The sequence below is a fragment of the Suncus etruscus genome, chromosome 15 (genome assembly GCF_024139225.1).
Source record: "Suncus etruscus isolate mSunEtr1 chromosome 15, mSunEtr1.pri.cur, whole genome shotgun sequence".
NCBI classification, from domain to species: Eukaryota; Metazoa; Chordata; class Mammalia; order Eulipotyphla; family Soricidae; genus Suncus; species Suncus etruscus.
Window position 1 is genome coordinate 60,992,445 of NC_064862.1, and position 26,535 is coordinate 61,018,979.

Sequence of the window (26,535 nt, forward strand, 5' to 3'; positions counted from 1 at the left end):
AGGTTACTGTGTAAATAAAAATCACTTTATGATCTACTCCCAACTCCAACCTTGCAGATTTAGATTATCCCTCTGGTGTTGGGATTTTTCTCTCACGCCCATATCACTATTATCATTTTTTCCCATTAGGTATTCAATGTTTAAAGAAAAACACTTTTTCTATTGTGTATCTGTTTTTCTCAGTACTGAATCCTTGAAATAGTGATTGTCACTTAGTGGGCAGCAATAAATATTTGATGAGAGAATAAAAGCTTGTGGCTTTCTGTGGTCACGAGTTATTAGCGGTGTGGTCCCTTCATCTGTAGCATTAGCATTATCTGGGAATTTCTTAGAATTGTTAATTAGAAACCAGTCATTAGACATCAGGAGTGGTCTTACCTTTCCTTGGCTCAGGTTTTTTTTTTTTTTTTTGCCATTTCCAAGGGTGGTCTCAGGGAATCAAATGGGATGCCCAGGGATGGAACCTGGGTTGACTACAAAACAAGCGACCTCCCACAGTTTTAGTTTTTCAGAGGCTGGGTTTTTTTTGGGGGGTGGGGTCACACCAAGCTGTGCTCAGGGGTTACTCCTGGCTCTGCGCTCAGAGGAATTGCTCCTGGCAGTCTCAGTGACCATATGGTATGCCGGGATTCGAACCACCCTCCGTCCTAGTTCTGCTGTGTGCAAAGCAAATGCCCTACGTCTGGGCTTCTTCTTTCTTTTCCTTTTTTCTTTTTTTCATTTTTTTTTTTTTTTTTTTTGGTTTTTGGGTCACACCCTGCAGTGCTCAGGGGTCATTCTGGCTCTTCGCTCAGAAATTGCTCCTGGGGGGCCGGAGAGATAGCATGGAGGAAAGGCGTTTGCCTTTCATGCAGGAGGTCATCGGTTCGAATTCCGGCGTCCCATATGGTCCCCCGTGCCTAAACACACACACACACACACACACACACACACACACACACACACACACACACACACAGAAAGAAAGAAATCGCTCCTGGCAGGCTCTGGGGACCATATGGGATACAGGGATTCGAACCGCTGCCCTTATGTCCTCCTGCATGCAAGGCAAATGCCCTACCTCCATGTTCTCTCTGGCTCCTCCCTTTTTAAGTTGAAATACCATGAATTTCAAAGTTACAAAGTTATTCATGATTGAGTTTCAGTTGTACAATGTTCCAACGTGAATCCCTTCCATCAATGACTACAAGGTCCCCAGGACGTTCCTCTCGCCCCCTAGCCTGCCTGTAGCTAGGGCTGACACTTGACACTTCCTTTCAGCTCTGTCTCCTCTAGTGACCACTTCCTTCCACCAAGGCCTCCAAGTCCCCTTCCTCGACCTACAATTATCTAGCTCACGGTCCTGCGGCCTAGTTAAACTGGTGCTGTAGGTGATTCGGGTTCACCTCCTAGGGGGCAAAAGGGATTTGCAGCAGCCACGCCCTCCAGCTCCCGTGCTGCTTCGGGGGTCCAGTTCTTAAAAATCCGCACTTTCGGGGGTAGGAGAGATAGCATGGAGATAGGACGTTTGCCTTGCATGCAGAAGGACGGTGGTTCGAATCCCGACATCCCATATGGTCCCACGAGCCTGCCAGGAGCGATTTCTGAGCGTAGAGCCAGGAGGAACCCCTGAGCGCTGGCGGGTGTGACTCCAAAACTCCCCAAAATAAATAATCAGCACTTCCCCGAGCAAAGGGCAGCTGGAGGGGAGGGAAGCCACACTCGTGGCCTTCTCCGAGCCTTGACATCTGAGAGTTGCACGGCTTTCCTCCGACTTCTACCGAGTGCCTTGTCCCCCAGGTCCTTCCTTCACTTCGCATCTTCAGCCCTATGTAGCTCTAGGGGGGCCACATGTGCGTAGAACTGAGAACACGAATGTCCCAGAATGTCCCACCGCTCCTGGGCCGGGGTCGGACAGGAGAGGGCGGAATGAATGAGGCGGAGAAACGAAAGAGAAACGTGGCCCCTTCACCAACCAATCAACCAACCAACCAACATGGTGAAATCCCTAAGGCCCGGACCAACATGGCGGCCGAGGGGCGGGGTCTAACAAGAAACGTCATACTAGGACCCGCCCCTCACCCCGCCCACCACCCCGTAACTCGATTCCTGATTGGTCCGATTCCAGCGACTCAGCCGGGCCGAGCGCTCGCCACTTCCGGCGCGGCGGGGGAGCTGTTGGTCGGGGGCGGCCGGGAGGCGCGAGCGAGCGGGAGGCACCGGGGCGGGCGTGCCCTGCAGGGATGCTCCGGGGGGCGGCGGCGGCCTTGGCGGCGTTGGCGGCGGGGGGCGTGCGGACGCAGGCGGCGAGGACCGCGCGGGGCCGTGGGCCAGCTCGTCCTTAGGGAGGCAGCCGCAGTGCTCGCTCGCTCGCTGCTCTCTCCGCCTTCCGCCCTTTCAGCTTTCGGGGCCCCTCGCGGGCGCTTCTGAAGGCGAAGGCCGGGGGAACCCCTTGCCTGGGCCCGTGGCCTCCTCTCGGGGGTCGGGCCGGGCCCGGGCGGGGGTCCCCCCGAGCCCCATTTTCTTGCTATTCTTTTTTTTTAAATTTAACCTCAACCCCTCCGCCGGGGCGGGTGTGTCTGGATGAACCGTTCCTGGGGGTCCCCGATGAGGCGGGCCGAGTGGCCCCGCTCGACTTAGGGGGTCCCACCCTGCGGGGCCCGGTTGGGGGAAGCGGTTGTCGTCTGGGCATGGGCCCGCCGGGACCATGACCTGAAGTGGCCCGAGCCCGAGAGCCCGCTCGGTCGATCGCGCCGCCCCCCTCTTCCACCAGCATGGTAAGTGGAGCCCCGTCCTGAACCCCTGAACCCCGACCCTCTCCTCGCCCAGTGTGGCCCGCCCTGGGACTCTGCTGAGTCTTCCTTGCCTCGGCGCGTGCTTAGCCGGTAGTGACACAAGCGTGCTGCTGGCTCGGCGGGGGGCCCGGCCCTGTGTGCTCCTATCCTTCCCTTCTCCTGACACCCCGCAAGATCTCGAGACTGGAAACGGGGACCCAGGAGTGCTGCCACCCCCACCCTGCTGCTCCCCGCCGTCCACAACCACTTTAGTAAGCACAGCGATGTGCCAGCCTTGAGCAAGGAAGGCCCTGGACGTGCCAGGCAGCGTTTGCAAAGGAGTGCCCTCCCCAGCTCTAGCCTGGTTTCTGGAATCGGGGTGATCGAGGCCCCAAGCAACCTTACCTACCCATGGCCCCGTTCAAGGTCACTCTTGGGGAGAGCGTGGCAAGTGATACCGTGGTGTGGTTTGAAGCGTGGCCGGCAGACCGGAGCATGCCTTTAGGGTCGCACATGCACACCCTGTTGAGCTGAAGGGGAAGGGAAAGCCGAGAGTGGGGGGCTTGATTGGCAGAAGTCCGCTTCTCTCTGGGATCTAGATAACTGCCAAGTTGGGGAGTGGTGGTGTTTCATGCCCCCTATCCTACCCTACCCTGACACTCTTCTCTGTCGTCTGGCTTTTTTTCCCCTAGGAGGACCCCAAGGTTGTGTTTCTGACAGTGGTCGCAGATTAGTGGACACCATATAAGTCTTCCTGGAGACTTGTGAACCCACGTTTTTCCAGTATTTGTCCTCTGGTTATTAGAATTGTTTTTCAATCTTATCTATTTTTGAATCTTATCTATTGTTGTAGGGATCCTCCCAAGATGAACCGGTCTGAACCTTTATCTTGTCCCCAAGGTCAGCTCTTGGGGATTGGGTGATACCCCGTTTGTTTCAGTGCCTCCAGTGACAACTGTTTTGATTACCAAGTCTACCCACCCTGGCCAGAATTGGGGTTTAGCAGAGAAATGGATGTACTGCTGTGTTCTCTGATGTAGCAGTTCATAGTGATGCCAGTGAGTTTTTCCAAACATTCAGGGGGGATCTGTGAGTTCTGTTTTGAGCAGAGAGAAGAGCTGAGACCAGCTGGTCCTCTTCAAGTTCATAGTCAGATAAAACACTAGGCTCTGGTTTTGCTTTTGCAGTTTTTCTTTTCTATAACATGTGGAGACAGGAATTCTCTAATGAATAATCCAGAGATATCAGGAACAGTGAGCAATGAAAGTAGTATTTAGAATTAATTGTAAAGCACCATTGATGCTCAGGGTTACTCCTCCTGGCTCTACACTCTGGACTTAATCCTGGTGATACTCCGGGGATCTTATGGGATGTTGGGTATTTAACTGGTCAGTTTTCTGCAAAGTAAATGCCTTAACTGCTGTACCAACTCTTCAGTCCTAAGAATTTATTCTTATATTAAAAAAATTAAAGCAGTAAGATGTGTATAAGAGGGCTGGAGAGATAGTATAGGGTCAAGGTGCTTGCCTTGCATGAATGAAGCTGACTGGCTCCTCCCAGGGAATGGTCCAATTCCCTTCCCTCCAATACCAAAATTAACCTTCTTAATTTTAAGTGTGGTCCAGTAGCATTATTGTGCAATTAGCTAGCCAGCTAGCCCCAGATATATTTTTCTTTTCATTTCGCAAAATGGAAATTTTGTGTCCATTGAACAAGTAACTCATTCTCTTCTCTCCTTGTTGCCTGACATTGCCACTTTGTCTTTAGGAATCTGACCACTATAGGTTATAGGTAGGCCTGTTCTTTTGTGATTAGCTTATTTCGCCCAGCTTTATCCAGTGTGTAGCATGACTCAGAATTTCCTTTTCTTTTTTTGTTTTTGTTTTTTTGTTTTTTTGGGTCACACCTGGCAGCACTCAGGAGTTACTCCTGGCTCTAGGCTCAGAAATCGCCCCTGGCAGGCACAGGGGACCATATGGGATCACAGTCCTTCTTCGTGAAAGATAAACACCTTACCTCCATGCTATCTTTCCGGCCCCAGAATTTCCTTTTCTTTTTAAGGTTGAATAATATTCCATTATGTGGGGGCCAGAGGGATAGATAGCACAGCAGTAGAGCGTTTGCCTTATATATGGCTGACCCAGGATGGACTTGGGTTTGACTTCCGGCATCCCATATGGTCCCTTGAGCCTGCCAGGTATGATTTCTGAGCACAAAGCCAGGAGTAACCCCTGAATGCTGCCAGGTGTGGTCTAACCCCCCCTCCAAAAAAAAAAAAACCACAGTTCCATCCTATGTATGCTGTATATGCCACTTCTGTTCATTGTCAATTGTTGAACATCCTGGTGACTTCCACTTTTTGCCTGTTGTGGGCAGTGTCTTGTGGTCATCAGAATATAAGTCTTTCAATGAGTTGCATTCCCTGCTGCTGTATGCCAGACTAGAAGGATGCTGAATTGAATTTGACAGGCATGTCTTTCCACTTGGAGTTGGTGACATAGCTTTAGGAACCCCAGATAGAGCTGTTAAGTTAAGCTGGTGCAGCACTCTTCTATTCATTCAATTATTTATATTTTTGTTTGGTCCTGGGATTGAAGGTGCTCTACCTACCACTTTATCAGGTTTAATTTAATTTAAAACAAGTTTTTTCTTTATTTAAGCACCATGATTACACACATGATTGTAGTTGGGTTTCAGTCATAAAAAGAACACCCCCCTTCACCAGTGCAACATTCCCACCACCAATGCCCCCAACCCTGCCTGTATTCGAGGCAGGCATTCTACTTCTCTCACTCATTAACATGGTCATGATAGTGTGGTTATATCTCTAACTACACTCACCACTCTTCACATCGAGAGCCGGTCCTTCCAGCCATTATCATCTCTGTCGTCCCTGGGCATTATTACAATAATGTCTTTCTTTTTTTAACCCATAGATAAGTGAGACTATTTTGTCTATCTCTCTCCTGACTTATTTCACTAGGAAAATTTCATGATTTCATCTCTCCTAATGGCTGCATAATATCCCATTGTATATATGTACTACAGTTTTTTTCTTTTTTTTTGCTTTTGGGTCACATCCAGTAGTGCTAAGGGGTTACTCCTAGCTCTGCGCTCAGAAATTGCTCCTGGGTTGGCTGCATGCAAGGCAAATGCCCAAGTACCACAATTTCTTTAGCCATTCATCTGTTGAAGGGCATCTTGGTTGTTTCCAGAGTCTGGCTATTGTAAATAGCGCTGCAATGAATATAGGTGCGAGGAAGGCATTTTTGTATTGTGCTTTTTGTTTCTAGGGTATATCCCTAGGAGTGGTATAGCTGGATCATATGGGAGCTCAATTTCCAGTCTTTTGAGGAATCTCCATATTGCTTTCCATAAAGACTGAAAAAGATGGCATTCCCACCAGCAGTGAATGAGAGTTCATTTCTCTCTACATTCCCACCAGCACTGATTGTTCTTGTTCTTTGTGATGTGTGCCAGTCTCTGGTGTGAGATGGTACTTCATTGTTGTTTTGATTTGCATCTCCCTGCTGATTAGTGATGTGAAGCATATTTTCATGTGTCTTTTGACCTTATATATCTTTGATATTAGTTCCTTATCTGATCAGTATTGGGTGAATAGTTTCTCCTGTTCTTTAGGGGGCTTATGTATCCTTGGCATGATTTCTAGTTTTAATTTTAATTGGCACCTAAACATGACCACCTCAGAGCAACTTAAAGCAAATGATTCCATGATCATTAGATACATTTTCGTTTTTTTTTTTTTTTTTCTCTGTGTCCCGGCTCTTGAGGATAGAACCAGCAGATAGAAAGCCGCTGGCATTGAAGACATGATGCCGAGGGGCGAGGAGACCTTGCTCTCTGCCTCTGGACATTATGGGCATTGATTAGGTATATTTTCTTTGTAATTTGCAATGAGTGAGGTGAGTGATGATGCTCTTTTTACTTTGGGGGTACCATCCTTTCTTGTAGGTGTCCCAGGGTCAGGATTTGGGACAGGCTGTATCCTCAATGCAAGGAAGTCAGAGTAGGGTCCATGGCTTCTAGTAGTTTTATTCCAGCATTTCCACCCACACACCCTATTTCTTGCTGATTTAAGTTTTTTGATTTTTGTTTTGGGGCCACTCCTGGTAGTCTTGCTCTGTTCTCTGTGCTTAAGGATCACTCCCGGTGGTGCTCAGGGGACTATTCATATGGGGTGTCAGGGATTGAACTAGCCTCAGCTGCATAAAAGTCAAGCACATTATTACCCCTTATATTATCTTTCTGGCCCCAGACTTAATTTTTAAGAGCATTGGTAGATGTATAACTTTGAGCCTTTTAAGAATTCGACTCTTGGGGCCGGGAAGGTGGCGCTAGAGGTAAGGTGTCTGCCTTGCAAGCACTGGCGTAGACCGTGGTTCGATCCCCCTCGATCCCCCGGCATCCCATATGGTCCCCCCAAGCCAGGAGCAATTTCTGAGCGCATAGCCAGGAGTAACCCCTGAGGGTCACCGGGTGTGGCCCAAAAACCAAAAAAAAAAAAAAAAAAAGAATTTGACTCTTAATATGATGAACGTTAGGTAGGATAGATAAAACTAATGCTTGCTGGGGCCAGAGTGATGGCACAGCGGTAGGACATTTGTCTTGCAAGTGGCCCATCTAGGACTGACTTAGATGGTCAGTTTGATTCCCCGTTGTCCCATATGGTCCCCCATGCCAGGAGCAATTTAGGAGCAATTTCTGAGTGCATATCCAGGAGTAACCTCTGAGTGTCACACGGTGTGGCCCAAAAAGCAAAATGAAACAAAACAAAACAAAAAAACACCTAATGCTTGTTGAGTTTGTGATGAGCTAGCTTATTTTATGTATTTTTCTGTCAGTTAGCTATACCAGCCCTACTAGATAGATTCTTTTATTAATCTGTGATTGGAGCTGCATTTAGACCCAAGGTGCTGCTGGACTCAAGAGCTTGGGCTCTTTGTAGTCTTCCTGTGAAATATGATTAGGAATGTAGTGAACAGTTTTTTGCTTAGGTTCTGAGGTAGTGAAAGAGATTAGGAGAAACTGGTAATTTCCTTTAAACTGCCCCTCCAAGAAACGGGGTCTTGATTTGCAACCGAACTCTAGTTAGAAAGTGGTTTGTATCTGCTCTGCTCTGACTCCAGTAGATCAACTCTATTAGGTTATATTCCTTAGAGTTCTTCAGTGACACAATATTTTAGAGGTTCTCACGCCCCTGAAAAATGGGTACTCAGTAGTGAATAATCTGCTGCTTATTATGGAAGTTTTGTAGAAAATTAACTTCTTGATTGTGGGGAAGGAGGTTCTCCCAGGCTTTGCTAGGGAGGCCTGGGGCACTTCCTGATGAGTAATTTAATGCCAGGGCTCAGATATGAGATTGCTCAGACCCTACAGTGTTGGGGATCAGCCATGTCACCTCAGTGATGCTCAGGACCTCCAGTGCTCCACCCCGCAGTGCTTGGGGGGGCCTCCAGGGCTGTTCTCAGTTCTGGGATTTAAACTGCGGAAAATCAGTCACTTGCAAGGCATACACTTAAACCCCTGTACTATCTTGCTCAAATTAACATTTTTCAGTTGTTCAGAAACTTGGTTTGGTTATAAAGCTTTCTTTCTTTTTTTGGTTTTTCGGCCACATCCAGTGACACTCAGGGGTTACTCTTGGCTATGCACTCAGAAATCGCTTCTGGCCAAGAGGACCATATTGGACACCAGGGGATCGAACTGCGGTCCGTCCTAGGCTAGGACAGGCAAGCAAATGCCTTACCGTTAGGGCCACCGCTCTGGCCCCATGTTTTCTTAATTTAGGATGTCATCTCTTGTGAATAGTTCTGTAGTGGAGGCAAAACCACACCTTAATTTAAACTACTTAGGGGGGTATTACTCACTTGTGCTTGAACAACAGAGCCACATATGAAACAGGGCGACAATAGGAAAGGTTATATAGCACTCAGAGGACAGCAGTCTATGTGGTTAGGGAGACAGGTTACAGATCAAGAAATTAGTCTTAACAGCATTGTAAAGAATTAGTTCATGACTTGGTTCAAATAATGAAATTACTGTCTAATGTAAAAACAAAAATCAAAAAGCAAAGTTGGGGTTTTGGGTGATACTAAGCAGTGCTTGGGCTATTTCTGGCTCAGGAGATCCTTAGTGGTGCAGAGGATTTGAACCTAGGTTAGTAGAAGGCAAGCACCTTCATTTCTGTACTATCTCTCCAGTCTCCAAACAAACAAACAAACAAAACCAAAAACTGAGTAATTGAGAGAAGTAATTCTCGATAATCAGCCAGAGCTTTTTAGTCTCTCAGTTTATTCATGGGGAAATTTATATATTTCCTGCAACAAGATTAAAATCTTGGGTGCTGTGGATATAACGAGGCTTAGATTAACATACATGCAAGAAACATTACATGTATTCTAACAGTTCTTCTAAACGTTAGGAAATGGAGGTTAATTCAATTGCCCATTTTAAAGAAGAGGACATGTAAGGGAAGGAAATAGGCACAGCTTCTAAAGGTTTCCTTGTAGCCAAATGCTAGAACAAAAATTTGAATTCAGCTGGCTCTAGAGTCTTGTTTGTTTGAGGTAGTGAAAGAGGTTAGGAGAAACTGGTAATTTCCTGTAAACTGCCCCTCTAAGAAACAGGGTCTTGACTTGCATCCTAACTCCAATTAACTGGTTTGTATCAGATCTGCTCAGACTCCAATAGATCAACTCAGTTTGGATTGTATTATTTTTGGGCCATACCCTGACCTAGCAGTACTTAGGGGCTACTCCTGATTCAGTACTTGGGGCTCACTCTGGGTGGTGCTCAAGGGAATATATCGTGCTTCGGATGGAACTGGGCTTCCTGCAGGCCAAGCCTTTCAAAACTCAGTCTGTTGAGACTCTCCACACCAAGACAGTTGGTGTTTTTAATTGTCGCTACCTTTGTACATTATTATTATTACTATTATTAGGGATTTTGGGCACCCCCGTGGCACTCAGGTGTTACTTCTGGCTCTTTGCTCAGAAATTGCTCCTGCCAGGCTCAGGGGACCATATGGTTGGGATGCCAGGAATCAAACCTTGGCCTGTCCCAGGTAAGCAGTTTACAAGGCAAATGCCCTACCACTGTTATATCACTCTGACCCCTACTTTTGTACCTTAAAAGGGTGGACTGGGGCCTGGAGAGATAGCACAGCGGTGTTTGCCTTGCAAGCAGCCGATCCAGGACCAAAGGTGGTTGGTTCGAATTCCGGTGTCCCATATGGCCCCCCGTGCCTGCCAAGAGCTATTTCTGTGCAGAACAGCCAGGAGTAACCCCTGAGCACCACCGGGTGTGGCCCCAAAACAACAACAACAAACAAAAAAAGGGTGGACTGCTTCTGCCTCTGAGAGAATTCAGTAATCAAGATGGGACATGCAAGAGGATGGGTGGAAGTAGAACAGTTGAGTATAAAAGTGGTCTATCGGAGGGAGGTTAAGCTGAGAAGGGACCCAGGAAGACCAAGAACAACTTTCCAGGAGTATTTGAGACACTCTTCAGCAAGTCTTTATTCATTTGGCCACCAGGACATTGAGATACGCTTTTGGTTTTCCTCCAACTGGTGGGTTCCTTCTTCCTCATGTCACTGGCCTTTAAATAGAATATTCTGGGAATCAGATCTAGTGAGCTGATTCTGGCCTGTTTTCTTCAGATGCAATTCTCATAACCAACTGGTCAGATTCTCAGACATGTCAAATGTAGCAAACTCAACTTTGGATCTTTCCCCCTTAGTCATCCTCACCTGACTGCTTTCAGCTACAACCTCATGGAGAAAGTTTGAGAACTGCCTTGGCTGTGGCCTCTAAGCTGGACAGTAAGTGGTTGCAGGTGTGAGAGGTAGAAGGGCCCTGCTCTGTATATCTTTTTTTTTTTTGCAGCCTCTCCGCTGCTCTGTATTTCTACTGAGGACAGCTCCATTCTTCCAGTTGCTTGTGCCAAAGACCTTAGGAGTCACCCTTGACTTTTTCTTTCACACTCCACATTAGGTCAGTTTTAGGGAAACAGGCTTGGTTTTTGGTCCATGCCTGGCAGTGCTCAGGGCTGAGGGATCATAGGGAGTAATGTGTAGTAAACTGACTGTGTGCAAGATAGGTGTCTTGACCCCTTGACTACCATTAAGATTTTTTCATATGGGGTCGGAGAGATAGCATGGAGGTAAGGCGTTTGCCTTTCATGCAGAAGGTCATCGGTTCAAATCCCAGTCCCATATGGTCTCCCTGTGCCTGCCAGGAGCAATTTCTGAGCATGGAGCCAGGAATAACCCCTGAACACTGCCGGGTGTGATCCAAAAACCACAAAAAAAAAAAAAAAGATTTTTTTTTTTCAGATAAAGGGAGAGGGAGGGGAGGCGGAGGGAGATGGAGGGGAGGCGGAGAGAGATGTTCCCAGCTATTGGTGGCATTGGTGGCAGGAAATGTGAACTGGTGAAGGAATGGATGTTGGACATTGTATGACTGAAACTCAATCATAAATGACATTTAAAAATTATATATATAAATTTTAGACACTGGTTTACAGTTATTTATGATAGTTATTTTTGGCATTACACTACCAATGTAACATTCTATTCACCCTGGTCATTGGTTTCCCAACCTCCCCAAACCCTGGCAGGTAAGAATATTTTATACTTTGTGTATTCCTACTGGGAAGTCAGATTAAAATTATAGATGGTCCACAAATTTGGGAATCTGCAACACTGGGCTGATGAGCTCATAGGGTGACATCAGTGGTTTGGAATGCTATTCACTGAGAAGCCCATATGATCATGAGCTTTTCCTGCTCATTGGGCCTCTGTTTTATTCATTTGTTTGCTTTGGTCACACCTGGCAGTGCTTAGGGGTTACTCCTGGCTATGTGCTCAGAAATCACTCCTGGCAGGCTCTACAGACCATATTGGATGCCGGGAATCAAACCACCATCAATCCTGAATTGGCTGCATGCAAAGCAAATGCCCTACCACAGTGCTATCTCTCCAGCCCATGGGCCTCTATTTTGAGAGTTACATGAGTCTGTGTTATTGGCTGCCTGTACAGAAATGGTGGAAGGCTCTGGTTTGTGGTCTTGGTTGCCAGGAACTTCTGGAAGTACAGAGGTGTGAGGGGAGGTGGTCCCACCTGACTCTAAGGGTCCCTGGAGATGCCAGCCACAAAACTAGCACCCCTGGAGTGTCTGATCTTCAGGAGTCTGCAGAGATGAATGGAGAAGTTTTGAAGCTGGGCCATTGGTGTGAAAGCAGCAACTTTGTAACTATCTCACAGTGATTTAGTTAAAGAATTAAATTTATTAAGCAAACTAAACAAGTTATTTTTATATATTCTGTTATTTTTTTTTTTATCTTTTTTTTTTTTTTTTTTTTTGCTTTTATTAATTATGACAACAAAGATGCAAAGAGAGAGGACAGGGTAAAGTTACAGTGGAAGCCCAATCACCCATAAGCAGAATTCTCGGTAGTCCCATCGATGATATCCCAGCCTTGATCTTTCAACCAAAGAAAATTAAGAAAAACAAAACTGAACCCATGTACAATACAATTAATTTGTCCCTCAAATCCCCAGTTGTATTACATACTATTTCTTAGCAGCACACAATATAATCCAAAGAGATTAGACTTATGTAACTCCTTAAACATTGAGGGCAAAGTACATTTATCTTGTTCCATGCACATGCTTACTAGTTTAAGTTAACCTCAAAAGTTTTAGTGGGTTGTTTTTCTTAAGGATTGGAGTCAAGGGAAAGTAGTAATAAATGGTGTTAGAGTGGCATTTGTTTGCATAGGCCCACCAAAATATAAGAGACATGGAAAGAAAAATTATGGTCTAAATACAAGGAGACCCTACCCCTGAAGTTTCCTGGCACAGGACTGACTCTAGGCTCCAGGCAAACTAGTTTGTCCAATTCAAGTCATCGTCTGTAGTGGCAATACACCTTCATTCCTCACATAGTCTCTGCTGTTGGTATCATGCTTCTGTATTAAAGGTCCTGGAGTCTGCATATCCCATATTGCAGTCAGGATGGTGCAGAGCATCCTCTCGTTTCATCTCACACTTAAGGGGCACTAGAGAGAACCATGTCCTGTAGAGCAGGTCATTGTTGTTGTCAAGTCTTCTCAGTGTAATCGGAAGTCTCTTTTTAGGAGGTCGATGTCAGACCCTTGGTAGTGTCTTTCCTGGTAGAGGACTGCTTCCAGCTGTTGCTATAAAAGACCTTGGATGTTTCGTAGATAGCTTGCCTGGTTCTGGCGTGAATGGAGGATGCCCATTCCTCTGAGGCCTGTGCCAGGTCATTCTATCAATGTTCAGGGTGTAAGGTACATTGTACTGAGATTTATTAGATAAGAACTTATCTGTAGGTATAGTGTTTTCCTATTTTAATGTGTCTATGCAAAGAAGGATCAATGCCATGAAGCGTTATTGGTGCATCTGGAGGCCATAGGAACAAGACCAGCAATTTCCATGACATAGTTCAATCATAGGCATCAAACTGAGGGACAGTTCCACCAACAATCCTTATTGAACAGCTTACAAAGAAAAGACAAGATGAAAGTGGATAGAAACATCATGGTAGAAGAATATAGAGAGAGTTACACCATTAAAGAAAATATACATGAAATATTCAAAAGATATATGTGTTTAATTTATGTCCTTCTAAATAGTTCTGGGATTGTTAGATCCACTGTATGTCTTTGGTCTGAGATTAAAACTGTGTATTATAGAACTTAAGAGGGGTAAATCGGGGGTAGTGATGGTTGGGAGGAGTATACGTTTGCATCATGTAGACTAGTATGAAATTGCCAGTGACAGCATGAGTATAACTGACAAACTATCTGCCACCCCACAGATCAAACACCACCCCCCAAGCCAATCTCAAGCGCAACCCTAGGCCAATCTCCGCAGCTGGCCTGGGGGTGGGGAAAACCCAGGGTGCCCCATCAGGTCCTCCCAGAAACCCACCTGGAGATCCGGAGGAAAGGGGGAGAGGGGGGTCGGGTGACCCAAGTCCAGGCCCCCCTACCCTAGGCCGGGCCAAGAGGCCCCTGGCACATACGGAGGTCTGCCAGGAGCCAGCCCGTGCCGGCTGAAAATCCTGCCCCAGGAAGGGAGGAAAGCCCTCCCAGGCCCAAAGGACCAGAGCTCAAGCATATTCTGTTATTTTTGAGGTTAGCCTTTGTTTTCCTTCTGATAAAATAATCTTCATGCTCTAAATCTTTGATTTGTGCAAAGTGTAGCCATTGCACCTGTATTGCAATGGCCATTGGCATTGGTCTCATGACAGTAGGATCGTGATGATTTTTGGTATTTGGATTGGAGACTTACGTGTCCAAGGCAAGGAAGAAGGGTCCTGGTTGAAGAGGAGGAGGATTCCTGAAAGTGTAGCTGCTTTGCCCAGTCTCTACTTTGCCAGAAGATTCTCTCCCCCTACACTGCATCCCCACTGGCCCATAATATAATCCACTGCCATCAGTCAAGTTTTCACCCGCTTCAAAATTACCTTTTTTCTCTGTCTGCCACATTCAGCATTCCCCTTACTTCTCTTTTGACCTCAATAACTGTTCTTTTCCTTCTAAGGAAGCTGAAGGTATTGGTTAGTTTGTCTTCCTTATATTTTCTTCTTTTTGTTCTTTGTTTTTTGTTTTGGGCCCTCACTTGGTAGGGGTTTGAAGGTGCGGTTTCTTCCCAGTATGGCTTTGCTCAGGGGTTACTCCTGCTTTGAACTGGTGGAATCTTACTTCCAGTGGTGTTCATGATCTTTATGGAGCTGGGGCTTGGACCCAGACCTTTGGATGCAGTGGGGTCTTTTGAATTCTCCCTCTTTCCCTTATGCTTCTCATGGTTTTAGCGGTGACCTGTGTGCAGTAGAGGAACCTTCATCCAGCCCTGGACAGCAAATTAGGCACCAGTTCTGTCAAAAACCTTATCCACACCCTGCCAATAAACTTGAGTGGATTTGAACTTCTTCACCACCTTCAGCCTCCTTCTTCTAGAACTGTCTGTTCTTTTGTTTTCCCCTCTTTTCTCTGCTCAGCAAGTTACTGTCTTTTACTTTCACTCTTGGTATCTTTTTTTTGTTTTGTTTTTGTTTTTTGGTTTTTGGGTCACACTGGGTTTGCTCAGGGGTTACTCCTGGCTCTATGCTCAGAAATTGCTCCTGGCAGGCTCAGGGGACCATATGGGATGTTGGGATTTGAACTACCATCCTTCTGCATGCAAGGCAAATGCCTTACCTCCATGCTATCTCTTCGGCCCCCACTGTTGGTATGTTTTTTTTTTTTTGTGTGTGTGGTTTTTGGGTCACACCCGGCAGTGCTCAGGGGTTATTTCTGGCTCCAGGCTCAGAAATTGCTCCTGGGAGGCACAGGGGACCATATGGGGCGCCGGGATTTGAACCGATGACCTCCTGCATGAAAGGCAAACGCCTTTCCTCCATGCTATCTCTCCGGCCCCCACTGTTGGTATCTTGACAGCTTCTTCATCAGTAAGTCTTCTAGATTCCAGCCAGAAATACCTCATGGGGTTCAGTTGTGATCCTGCTGCTTGAACCCAAGAGGACAGTCTCATTATTGTTGGGCCTGAGTTTTTACTGTTCTTAGAGCCTTTTTCAAAGCACGTAGGTCAGGGATTTCCACCACCCCTTTCCTTTAGCTCTCTTTCTCATCTGGCTGCAGATGATTTGGGAAATCTTTCCAAGACTTCTCAAATTATGCTTTGCTCTTGAGCCACAATGAAATACTTGTCATTCCTGGAACACTGGGTATATTTTCATAATTTTGCCTTTGTGCAGCATGTTCTTCCTCTGCCTAAAAGCTTTTTCTTCATTTTTGCACAATTTCAGTGTTATCAGAAACATAATCTTTTTTTTTTTAATTTTAATTTTCTAGTTTGACAGTCACTTTGCTTATAGTTAGGGTTAAAATCCCCCCCCCCTTTTTTTAATCTTTTCCTCTTGTGGGTCATACCTGGTAGTGCTGTGCTCTTAGGGGTTAGTCCTGGTGCTGCACTCAGGAATCATTGCTGGCTGACTCAGGGGAACATATGGGATGCTGGGGATTGAACTCAGGTCTGCCATGTGCAAAGCAAGCACCCTATTGCTGTACTGTCTCTGACTCCAGGGCTTAAAAATGTTTCTGTGCTTGGACCATACCCAATTATTCAGGGCTTATTCTTGGCTGTCAGCTCCATCTCCTCTATTCCTATCTGCTATTTCAAGCAGGATGCTACTGTGGGAGGATTGATTCTTTTCCTATCCTTACTATTACTCTTCTTAATATCTCTAGTGCCCAGTAAGCTTTCAGAGATATTTAGGTGTAATCAAGGGTTAGATTTGAAAATAAATCCAAGGGGCCGGAGAGATAGCATGGAGGTAAGGCATTTGCCTCGCATGCAGAAGGATGTTGGTTCGAATCCAGGCATCTGGGTGCTGCCAGGTGGGACCCAAAAACAAAACGACAACAACAACAACAAAAAAAAAAAAATCAAGAAAATTAAGGACCCTTCTCTTGAGGTTAGTAAATGAGAAGAGAAGCAGTATTGGGAAAGTGGGAAGATTGAAGTAGAGTCTGAAGATAGAAAATGTATTTCCAGGTGCCAGAGTGATACAATAGGGAGTTTGTCTTGCACGCAGCCAATTCAGGATGGATGGTGTTTCGAATCCTGGTTTCCCATATGGCTCCCCAAGCCAGGAACGATTTTTGAGTGCATAGCCAGGAGTAATCCCCGAGTGTCACTGGGTGTGGCCCAAAAAACCAAAAAAAAAAGAAAAAAGAAAAAAAGAAAGTGTATTTTCTGTTTTTTTTTTCTTTTTTATTTTGGGGGGGCGGGTCACACCCAGCAACACTCAGGGATTACTCCTGGCTTTACACTCAAAAATCGCTCCTGGCAAGCTCGGGGGACCCTATGGGATTCCGGGATTTGAACCACCATCTTTCTGCAAGCAAGGCAAACGCCCTACTTCCATGCTATCTCTCTGGCCCAAGAAAGTGTATTTTCTAAATGCTCACAGCCACCGTGAGCTCAGATAACATTTGCCCTGCTTTTTTTTTTTTTGCCAAACAGTATATTTCCCCTGTGCAGATGAAGTGGAAAGCAGATGAACAAAGGGAGTTAGAACAAATTCTCTCCACACACTTAATGCCATTAGAGACCTGTTGGGGAATATTTGGGAGTCAGGTTGGGGTAGGCTGAGATGAGTGAGTTGGGGATGTGAGAGAAGTGAGGAATGGGAAAGCCCCCCCACACCAAGTAAGACAGTTGGGTGACTGACAGAGGCTTGTGTTTCCTAATTACTCTGCTTGCCCTTGTTGAGGAGCTTGGTATGAGCTTCTCAGTGTCTTGTTTCATCTCCTAGAGATACTTGCCAGGTAGGTGGTAACAACTGTTCCATGGTAGACTTGAGAGAGCTCCCAGATCATCTGGTTTACTGGGAACTTAGTTATGTTACTGGGACAAAGTTATGTAGCAAGTTGTTAGACCTGAAGTTTTAACTCCTGCTTTTTATCTGTATCACTTTCTTCTTTTGTAGATATATAGAGTAATAGGTACTTGAAATGTAACCGTGGTGTGGTCTAGGACTACCCAGGCCACCCTAGGAATGCTGGAAGTCCCTTGGGATTTCCTGGTTATGTTAGGAGGGCCTCTAGGGCTGCACCTAGTGATGCTCAGGGGCCTGAACCAGGGTTAGCCACATTAACCCCTTAACTTTCTGTACTATCTCTCCAGCACATCTAAGCAAAACTTATCTCACGAAGGATGGAGTAAATGGTAAAAGTTTACTGGCGAAAAAGAAACATAAAAGAAACATTAAATACCCAAGCATATCCTCTGAAGTGTAATAGAAAAGTGTGAATGGCACAATGGTAGCTAGATCACAGTGTAGGACTTCAACATGAAGGAAGGTGGTTTGATTACTTTGTGAGTTGCAGATAAAACCTTTAGGCCTTAATCTACGCAGTGCTTCATTTATTAGAGCACATGTTGCTGTCTTTGTAGGAAGTGTTAGTGAAAAAAGATATTTTTGATCACAGTTAAATGTAGCAGCAAAAAAAATCATTGTCTTCTTAATTTACTAATCAATTCTGGGAGAGTCAGCTGGATCTTTTTTTTTTTTTTTTTTTTTTTTGGTTTTTGGGCCACACCCGGCAGTGCTCAGGGGTCACTCCTGGCTGTCTGCTCAGAAATAGCTCCTGGCAGGCACGGGGGACCATATGGGACACCGGGATTCAAACCAACCACCTTTGGTCCTGGATCGGCTGCTTGCAAGTTAAATGCCACTGTGCAATCTCTCCGGGTCCCTGGATCTTTTTTTTTTATACAATGACATGCTTATGAAAAGGAACTTAAAGGTGGGAGAGATGGTACACTGGGTATGGTACTTGCTTGCATGTTCCCTGCCTGGGTTTGATCCCTGGCACCCAATTTGAACCTCTCCAGGAGATCTCTGAGTGCAGAGTCAGGAGTGAGCCCTGACCACTGCCCAGGTGATTGGGAAAGAAGAAAGTTAAAAGGATCTTGGACATTATTAAAAATTAAGGAGAATGTGACAAAAAATATTCATCTCCAGTAATGCTACTTTGCCCTGTTTATTTGTGGTCCTGTGGCTGGTACTATGTGCTTTTCTGCAAGGCATCACTTTAGGCACACCTGGCAATGCTTAAGTTTACTCGTAGCTCTATACTCAGAGGTCACTCCAGATGGACTCCGGGGACCAAATGGGATGCCTGGTATTGGGCCTGAATTGAGCACTTGCAAGACAAGCCCCCTACTTGCTATCCTATCTCCCTATCCCCTAATTTTCACCACTTGTTTTGTTCATTTATTTTTGGGCCACACCCAGAGATACTCAGAGTGTGCACTGACACTCCTTGCTTTGCACTCAGGAATTCCTTCTGGTACTCCAGGGACCATATGGGATGCCGGAGATCTAACCCAGGTTGGCGGTATGCAAGGCAAGTACCCTACTTGTGGTACTATCACTCTGGCCCTCAATTTTTACCACTCAGTAGCCTGTGTTAAAAAGTTTCTCTGTGTTTTTTTTTTTTTTCTTCTTGTATTGACTCATGTAACTGTCACCACACTTGAAACACAGAGTAGCTGTTTATTCACCACAGAACTCCATCAGACCTGATACTTTTTGTATTTGCACTTTCCTTCCTATTCTCCTAGCAACCATTAATCTCTCCATCTCTATAATTTTGTCATTTTGAGAATAGAATATGAATATAATTCACAGCATGCCACCTTTTTTCACTAAGCATTATGCCCTTGAGCATTATCCATTTCACTTGAACCTAATAATAGGAAAAAAAATAAATGAAACTTAGGGGCCAGAGTGATAGCACAGCAGGTAGGGTGTTGCCTTGCATGTGGCTGACCTGAGTTGGATTCCCGACATCCCATATAGTCCCCCGAGCCCGCCAGGAGTGATTTCTGAGCGCAGAGCCAGGAGTAACCGCTGAGCGCCACCCAGTGTGTGGCCAAAATCAAACAAACAAAAACAAAAAAAAGTGAAATGAATGAAAATGCAAAATAAAATATCAAATTTCAAATCAAGTTTAGTTCAACACTTTTAGTTCAAAATATGTTTGTTTGTATTTGGGCCACACCTGGTGAGGCTCAGTGCTCAGGAATTACTCCTTGCAGTGCTCCGAGGACCATCTGGGATGCTGGAGATTGATTCAGGGTCAACTATGTGCAAGGCAAGCACCCACCTCTGTACTCTCTCTCTGGCTCTCAATAATTATTCTTCATAAATCTCCACAGGTTAAACATTTAAAAATGTGTGTACATTTGTGCATGTATATTTATTTATTTTTGGTGTGTGTGTAATTATATTGCAGTGCTAACAGCTTACTCCTGACTCTGCTCAGGGGACATAATTATATGTAGTACCAGGGATTGAACCTTGATTGACTGTGTCAAGTCCTTCCCTTCTGTGCTATCTCTCTGGCCCCTTGACTTTCTTTCTTGGAATTATTGGCATCCCAGTTTGGATGTGTAATTTCTTTCCTTTGCATTCTCTCTCTCTCTCTCTGTCTCTCTCTCTTTCTCTTTCTCTTTTACTTCACTAAAATAACTAAACTGGTGTCACTTTTTTAAAGAATGTCTTTTCCATGTTATAGTTTTAGGCAGTATACTCTAATTTCATAGTAAGAAAAATAACTATTTGCATTACTTCTATTTACACCTCATTTTTGTTATTGTCAGTGCTTTAAATCATTTTTAGCTTATGCTGTTATCACAGTTTTTTTTTTGTTTGTTTGTTTTGTTTTTTTTTGGGCCACACTCTGCGGCGCTCAGGGGTTACTCCTGGCTATCTGTTCAGAAATAGCTCCTGGCAGGCACCGTGGGACCATATGGGACGCCGGGATTCGAACCAACCACCTTAGGTCCTGGATCGGCTGCTTACCAGGCAAACGCCGCTGTGCTATCTCTCCGGCCCCCACAGTTCTTTCAATATTCTTTTTGGTTTTCTTTTTTTTGGGGGGGCACACCCAGTGGCACTCGGGTTACTCTGCTCAGAAGTTACTCCCAGGTCTGTTCTAGGTCAGTGCATGCAGGGGAAATACCCTGCCGCTGTGCTATCTCCGCCTTCTTTCAGTATTTTGTTGCAGTTTCATTTATTTAATTTTTTTGGTTTTTGGGTCACACCCAGTGAGTGGTTGGTGTTCAGGGCTCCTTTCTGTGTACAGGGGTCATTCCTGGCAGTTCTCAAAGAACTCTTTGGGATGCTGGGGATTGAACTGGGCTGGCCAAATAAATACAAGACAAGCAAGCACCTTACGCTCTATACTATCTGTCATTTAGTTTATTTTAAAAATAATTCATTCATTACATTGGTTAAAAACTATATTTTTTGCATATCTGAAATCATTTGTTTCCTTGTTGGCTAGAATTTATTACCAAGTTTTGAAAAGGGTATTTTATTTATTTATTCATTTATTATTATTATTATATTTTTATTTTAATTTTTTTTGTATTTCGGGTCACACCTGGCAGCGCTCAGGGGTTACTTCTGGCTCTACGCTCAGAAATGGCCCCTGGCAGGCACGGGGGACCATATGGGATACTAGGATTTGAACCACCATCCTTCTGCATGGAAGGCAAACGCCTTACCTCCATGCTATCTCGCCGGCCCCCTTTTATTTTTATTTTTTATTATTTGAGCCACACTCAGTGGCGCTCAGGGGTTACTCCTAGCTCTGTGCTCAGAAATAGCTCTGGTGGGCTCGGGGGACATATAGACCAGGCTATTGCTCTGGTCCTTTTCCAGTGCTTTCTGCTATTAATGTTCCGTTAAAAAATATCTGTTTTCGGGGCTGGAGAGATAGCATGGAGGTAAGGCGTTTGCCTTTCATGCAGAAGGTCATTGGTTCGAATCCCGGCGTCCCATATGGTCCCCCGTGCCTTCCAGGAGCAATTTCTGAGCATGGAGCCAGGAGTAACCCCTGAGCACTGCTGGGTGTGACCCAAAAACCAAAAAAAAAAAAAAAATCTGTTTTGGGGGCCGGAGAGATAGCACAGTGGTAGGGTGTTTGCCTTGCATGCAACCGATCCAGGATGGATGGTGGTTTGAATCCCGGTATCTCATATGGTCCCCTGAGTCTGCCAGAAGCAGTTTTTGAGCTCAGAGCCTGGAGTAACACCTGAATGCAGCCAGATGTGACCCAAAAAACAAACAAACAAAAATCTTTTTTTCCTTACCTTATGTATTTATTTACTCACCTCCAATCTTCATAAGAAATTAAAGATTATGGGGCTGGATCGATAGCACAGCAGTAGGTCATTTGCTTTGCATGTGGCCTATCTAGGATAGACTTTGGTTCGATTCCTGGTGTCCCATATGGTCCCTGAGCCAGGAGTGATTTCTGAGCACACAGCCAGGAGTAACCTATGAGTGTCACAGAGTGTGTCCCAAAAAGCAAAAAAGAAAAGAAAGAAAATAAAGATTTAGGGGCAGAAGAGGTAGGATAGGGGTTAAAGCACTTTGCCTTGCACGTGGCTGGCCCTAACACTAGCATCAGGAATGATTGTTGATCACCTTGGGTGAAGCCCGGCTGTATTCTGGATCAGGTACCCCCTGCCCTCTTCAGGAGTTTAGGATTTTCTCTGAGGAACAGAACCAGGTGCCCTTTGTCTTATGCTGTGGGCTTGGGTGTTCGAGTCTCAGCCAGATAGATTGACTTTATTGAGAATGCCGAGATCTTTCATCCCGCAAGGGAGACTTTGTATGAAGGGAAGAAAAAGATCTCAAAGAAACAAAAATATTTTTCTTTCTACCTCAGAAGCCAACAGATAGAAAGTGAAAGGACTTGGAGTTGGCAGCTTTTATTTAGACTCAGTAGACTTAGCACTCACGTTTCTTGATTATTTCTGAATGACCTTCAAAGCCTTTCGTAAATACTTTTTTGTTTGTTTGTTTTTGGGCCACACCTGGTGATGCTTAGGGGTTACTCCTGGTTATGCGCTCAGAAATCTCTCCTGGCTTGAGGGACCATATGAGATGCTGGGGGATTGAACCGTGGTCCATCCTAGGCTAGTGCATGCAAGGCAGACACCTTACAGCTTGCGCCACTGCTCCAGCCCCATTGGTAAATACTTTTATTTTAAGAGGTACAATGGGCAGTAATGTCAAGTGTCAGGGCCCAGCACAGCCTGGGGTTCTTTTAAATTTTCAGGACTTTATGGAGGATAATCTCAAGAAATTCAACTAATGGAGTGGTGATGCAAATGAAAGCTATGAGAAAAAAAAGTTGTTAGGAAGTATAAGTTATGTGTAAACTGAATAGAGAATGTTGAACTGTGGTGTCTAGGATCCTTGTAGATGTAGAAAGGCCAACAGTCCTCCTGCTGGGTGGTGGCATTCCATGGCACACATTCACAGAAATTTATTAAGTTGCCCAGCTTGTCTGCAGTGGAATTGTATGTATGTCACTTGTAACTTATTTTACTGGAATGAAAAGTCAGCAGCCTGGAGGAAGCTTTGTTGAATTTAGGTCCTCACTTGTTGTAGACTTGTAGAATAACTGGAAATTCGTGTAGTTTGTGACTAGGAAATAATAAGTGAAGTACTTGATGTATTTGTTACTCAACTTCGACGGAGCATCTAGGTTGAGGACATGTCCATGTCCAATAGGTGATTACAGTAGTTAGGGATACTGCAATGTCTGGCATCTTGTAAGAGGAACAGCTGTATTTTAAAAACAAGCAGCCTAGCTGACTTGGGGACAAGTGGTTGTACCAGAGAAGTCTTCTGTAGGGAAGTACAACTGAGTTGGGTGTCAAAGTAGAGTAGAGGTCACTAGGTAGAGAATTTGGGATCTGGGCAGAGGAGGTAGGCTCAACAGGTCTGAGCACATGATTTGCACGTGGGAACCCCAGTTTGATTCCTAGGTAATATCCCTAGAAGACTGCTGTGAGTGCCCCAAACAAAACAAACCAACAAAGAGATTTGGGACCTGAGAAGCAAAAGGTGTTCTGCAAATAAATATGGAAAGGTGACAAAAGCTCAGTGTGTTAACTTGGTTCTTACGATGAGAGCTTTGAAATGTAGAAGAACAGGGTTGTCTGCCTTGATCTGTTCCAGGAATGGCTTTTATTTAATTTGTGTGGGGAGAAGAAGCCACGTGCTTATTCATCTATTTTCTGCTTTTTGTTCTTCGTAAATGACAAATTAAGTGGTAGATCAGGGATTTAATTTTTTGTTTTGTTTTGTTTTGTTTTTGGGCCACACCCAGCGGTGCTCAGGGGTTACTCCTGGCTATCTGCTCAGAAATAGCTCCTGGCAGGCACAGGAGACCTTATGGGACATTGGGGATTCGAACCAGCCACCATAGGTTCCTGGTCGGCTGCTTACAAGGCAAACACCGCTGTGTTATCTCTCCGGCCCCCGGGATTTATATCTTAAACATTATTTTGTGATATTAGAATTGCAGAAGAGTTGCAAAAATAGTACAGGGAGTACTGTATATATGCATTATATATGCATATATATTCTTTTTTGTTTGTTTGTTTATTTATTTATTTATTTATTTATTTATTTATTTTTGGTTTTTGGGTCACACCCGGCGGTGCTCAGGGGTTACTCCTGGCTGTCTGCTCAGAAATAGCTCCTGGCAGGCACGGGGGACCATATGGGACACCGGGATTCGAACCAACCACCTTAGGTCCTGGATCGGCTGCTTGCAAGTTAAATGCCACTGTGCTATCTCTCCGGGCCCATATTCTTTTTTTTTTTATATGTATTCTAATATAGGGATTTGTCATAATACCCATTCTCTCTTGCCCCCACCAAGCAAAACTGCAGTAGCCAAGTTTTCAAAAGTTGGTGATGGGGCCAGAGAGATATCATGGAGGTAAGGCATTTGCCTTTCATGCAGAAGGTCGGTGGTTCAAATTCCGGCATCCCATATGGTCCCCTGAGCGTGCCAGGAGTGATTTCTGAGCATAGAGCCAGGAGTAACCCCTGAGTGCCGCTGGGTGTGACCCAGCAACCAAAAAAAAAAAAAAAGTTGGTGCTAACCAGTATTTTAGCTTTCTCTTTTTTTGGGGAGGGGGGAGGGTTCACACTCAGGTCTGCACAGGGGTTACTCCTAGCTCTGTGCTTAGAAATCACTCCTGTCAGGCTTGGGAGGGACCATATGGGAAGCTCTGGATTGAACCTGGGCCAGCCTTATGCAAGGCAAATTCCTATCCACTGTGCTATTTCTTTGGTCTCTTTTTTGTTTGTTTGTTTTTGGGTCACACCTGGCTGTGCTCAGGGGTTAATCCTTGCTCTGTGCTCAGAAATCACTCCTGGCAGGCTCGGGGGAAGACATAGATGCCAGGATTCGAACCACCGTCCTTCTGCATGCAAGGCAAATGCCTTACCTCCATGCTATCTCTCCGGTTTCCTCTGTGGTCCCTTTTTAAGCTCAATTTCTACACCATCTTCATTCGAACATTGGTAACTATCACAGAATCTCTGTTGCCTTTTTAATTTATTTTTAGTTTTTTCTTATTATTTTTGTTTTTTTTTTGGGGGCTGCACCTGTCAAGCGCTTGGGTTACTCCTGACCTTGCACTTAGAAATCACTCCTGGCAGGCTTGGGGAACCAGATAGGATGCTTGGGGTTGAACCTGGGCCGGTTGCATGCAAAGCAAATGTCCTACCTGTTATGCTACCAACCCAGCTTTTTGTTGCCTTTTAATTTTGTTTATTTTGCTTATAAAGAGAAGTACTTTGAAATCTAGAATACTGGATAAGTATAAAAGAAATTGCCACCATCAACTCTTTTTTTTTAAATTAATGGATTTCTTTATTGTAATAAACACTGATTTACAAAATTGCTCATAATAGAATATCTGTCATTCAGTGTTTTTTTTTTTTTTTCATTCAGTGTTTCAACACCAATCACACCACCAGTGTCTCCAATTTCCCACCCTTTTCCAAACCTGCTTCTTGGCAGATATAAATAATTTACTTCATATTGCTTGTTACAACTAAATGTTAATAAAATTTTTGGAATAAAAACAATTTCATTAAAAGAAAATTTGTGAAAATTATCATATCTTGCAATGAAGTCATTGTCTGAAGGTTCACTAAGCTGTATATTGTTGATTGATCATCTGTTGTTGGTTTTGTTGAGCTTAGGTGGCTTCTACGATAGCTTGATGTTTAATTTAGTGTATTTCTACTGGGATGTCAATATTGAAACTATGGAGGATGTAGTCCAGGACTTTGAGGATCTGTGGAACTGGGCCAGTGAGTTCATATAGCAGCTGTGGGTGTGACTGTGGGGACTTCTCGAAGTACAGGGGGGTTGGGGTTGGGGTGGGGAAGACAGCCCCCACCCCCTGACTCCAGAGAGTTTCCAGAGCTCTCAGCCCCCAAAGTGGCAGTTTTTGGAGGTTTTGCAGAGATTTAATAGAAAATTGGTGAGGCTGGGTCATTGGTGAGTGGCACTTGTGTGTGTGTGTGTGTGTGTGTGTGTGTGTGTGTGTGTGTGGCAGTGTTTCTGTCAAGGTTACTTCAGGGAAGGGCCACAAGATGGAGATGACATGGATTTGCCCTCCCCCAAGGCCTCTGTATGTCATTTGCTATACTGATCAATGATTTTTCACTGCTAAGTTTGCCTCTCTTTTGAGAATTACAAGTCAGTTAGTGGTTCTGGCGGATAGACAGACATGGTGGCGACTCTGGATGATAGTCTGATGCAACTTGTAACATTCTGTTTCTACCTAGTCTTTTCTGTTTATTTTAAAAATATAGTTGAAATCACACTGTAAATGTACATTTTGCATTTTTACTTTACGTTTTAGAAGTGATTTTCCAACTATTAAAAATCTCATAAATTGGGCCAGAGAGATAGCATGGAGGTGGGCGTTTGCCTTGCATGCAGAAGGATGGTGGTTCGAATTCCAGCATCCCATATGGTTCCCCGAGCCTGCCAGGAGCAATTTCTAAGCATAGAGCCAGGAGTAACCCCTGAGCGTTGCTGGGTATGACATTCCCCCTCGAAAAAAAAAAAAAAAAGACCTCGTAAATTATTACAATGACTGCATAATGCATTGCATGGATTCCTCTGCAGTTAGATTTTTCCGTATTTTGCCATTGTAAACAATATGTGATTAATGTTTTTGCAAAAAGCTTTTTCTGTTTCAAAAATTGCCTTAGAGCCCCAGAGAGATAGCACAGCGGCTGATCCAGGACCAAAGGTGGTTGGTTCGAATCCCGGTGTCCCATATGGTGTGTTGTCGCCCCCCCCCCCCCCCCCCCCCCCCCC

General features: G+C 44.9%; 1 protein-coding gene and 1 non-coding gene across 3 annotated transcripts in view; one reads left to right on the plus strand and one right to left on the minus strand.

Moving 5' to 3' along the window:
- The first annotated feature begins 2,627 nt into the window (after nucleotides 1–2,627).
- The window catches only part of XPO6 (exportin 6), a 127,757-nt gene continuing 103,849 nt past the window's right edge, over nucleotides 2,628–26,535 (plus strand). Inside the window, exon 1 of one of the 2 annotated variants that reach the window (XM_049787784.1) lies at nucleotides 2,628–2,756. In XM_049787784.1, the coding sequence (XP_049643741.1) occupies nucleotides 2,754–2,756 (3 nt within the window). In that variant the 5' untranslated portion in view covers nucleotides 2,628–2,753. The remainder of the gene's footprint in view (nucleotides 2,757–26,535) is intronic. The other variant, XM_049787785.1, reaches the window with a different exon arrangement.
- Nucleotides 6,526–6,677, minus strand: LOC126031883 (small nucleolar RNA SNORA57). The gene has a single exon (XR_007503691.1). It is a non-coding gene; the product is annotated as a small nucleolar RNA SNORA57 (small nucleolar RNA).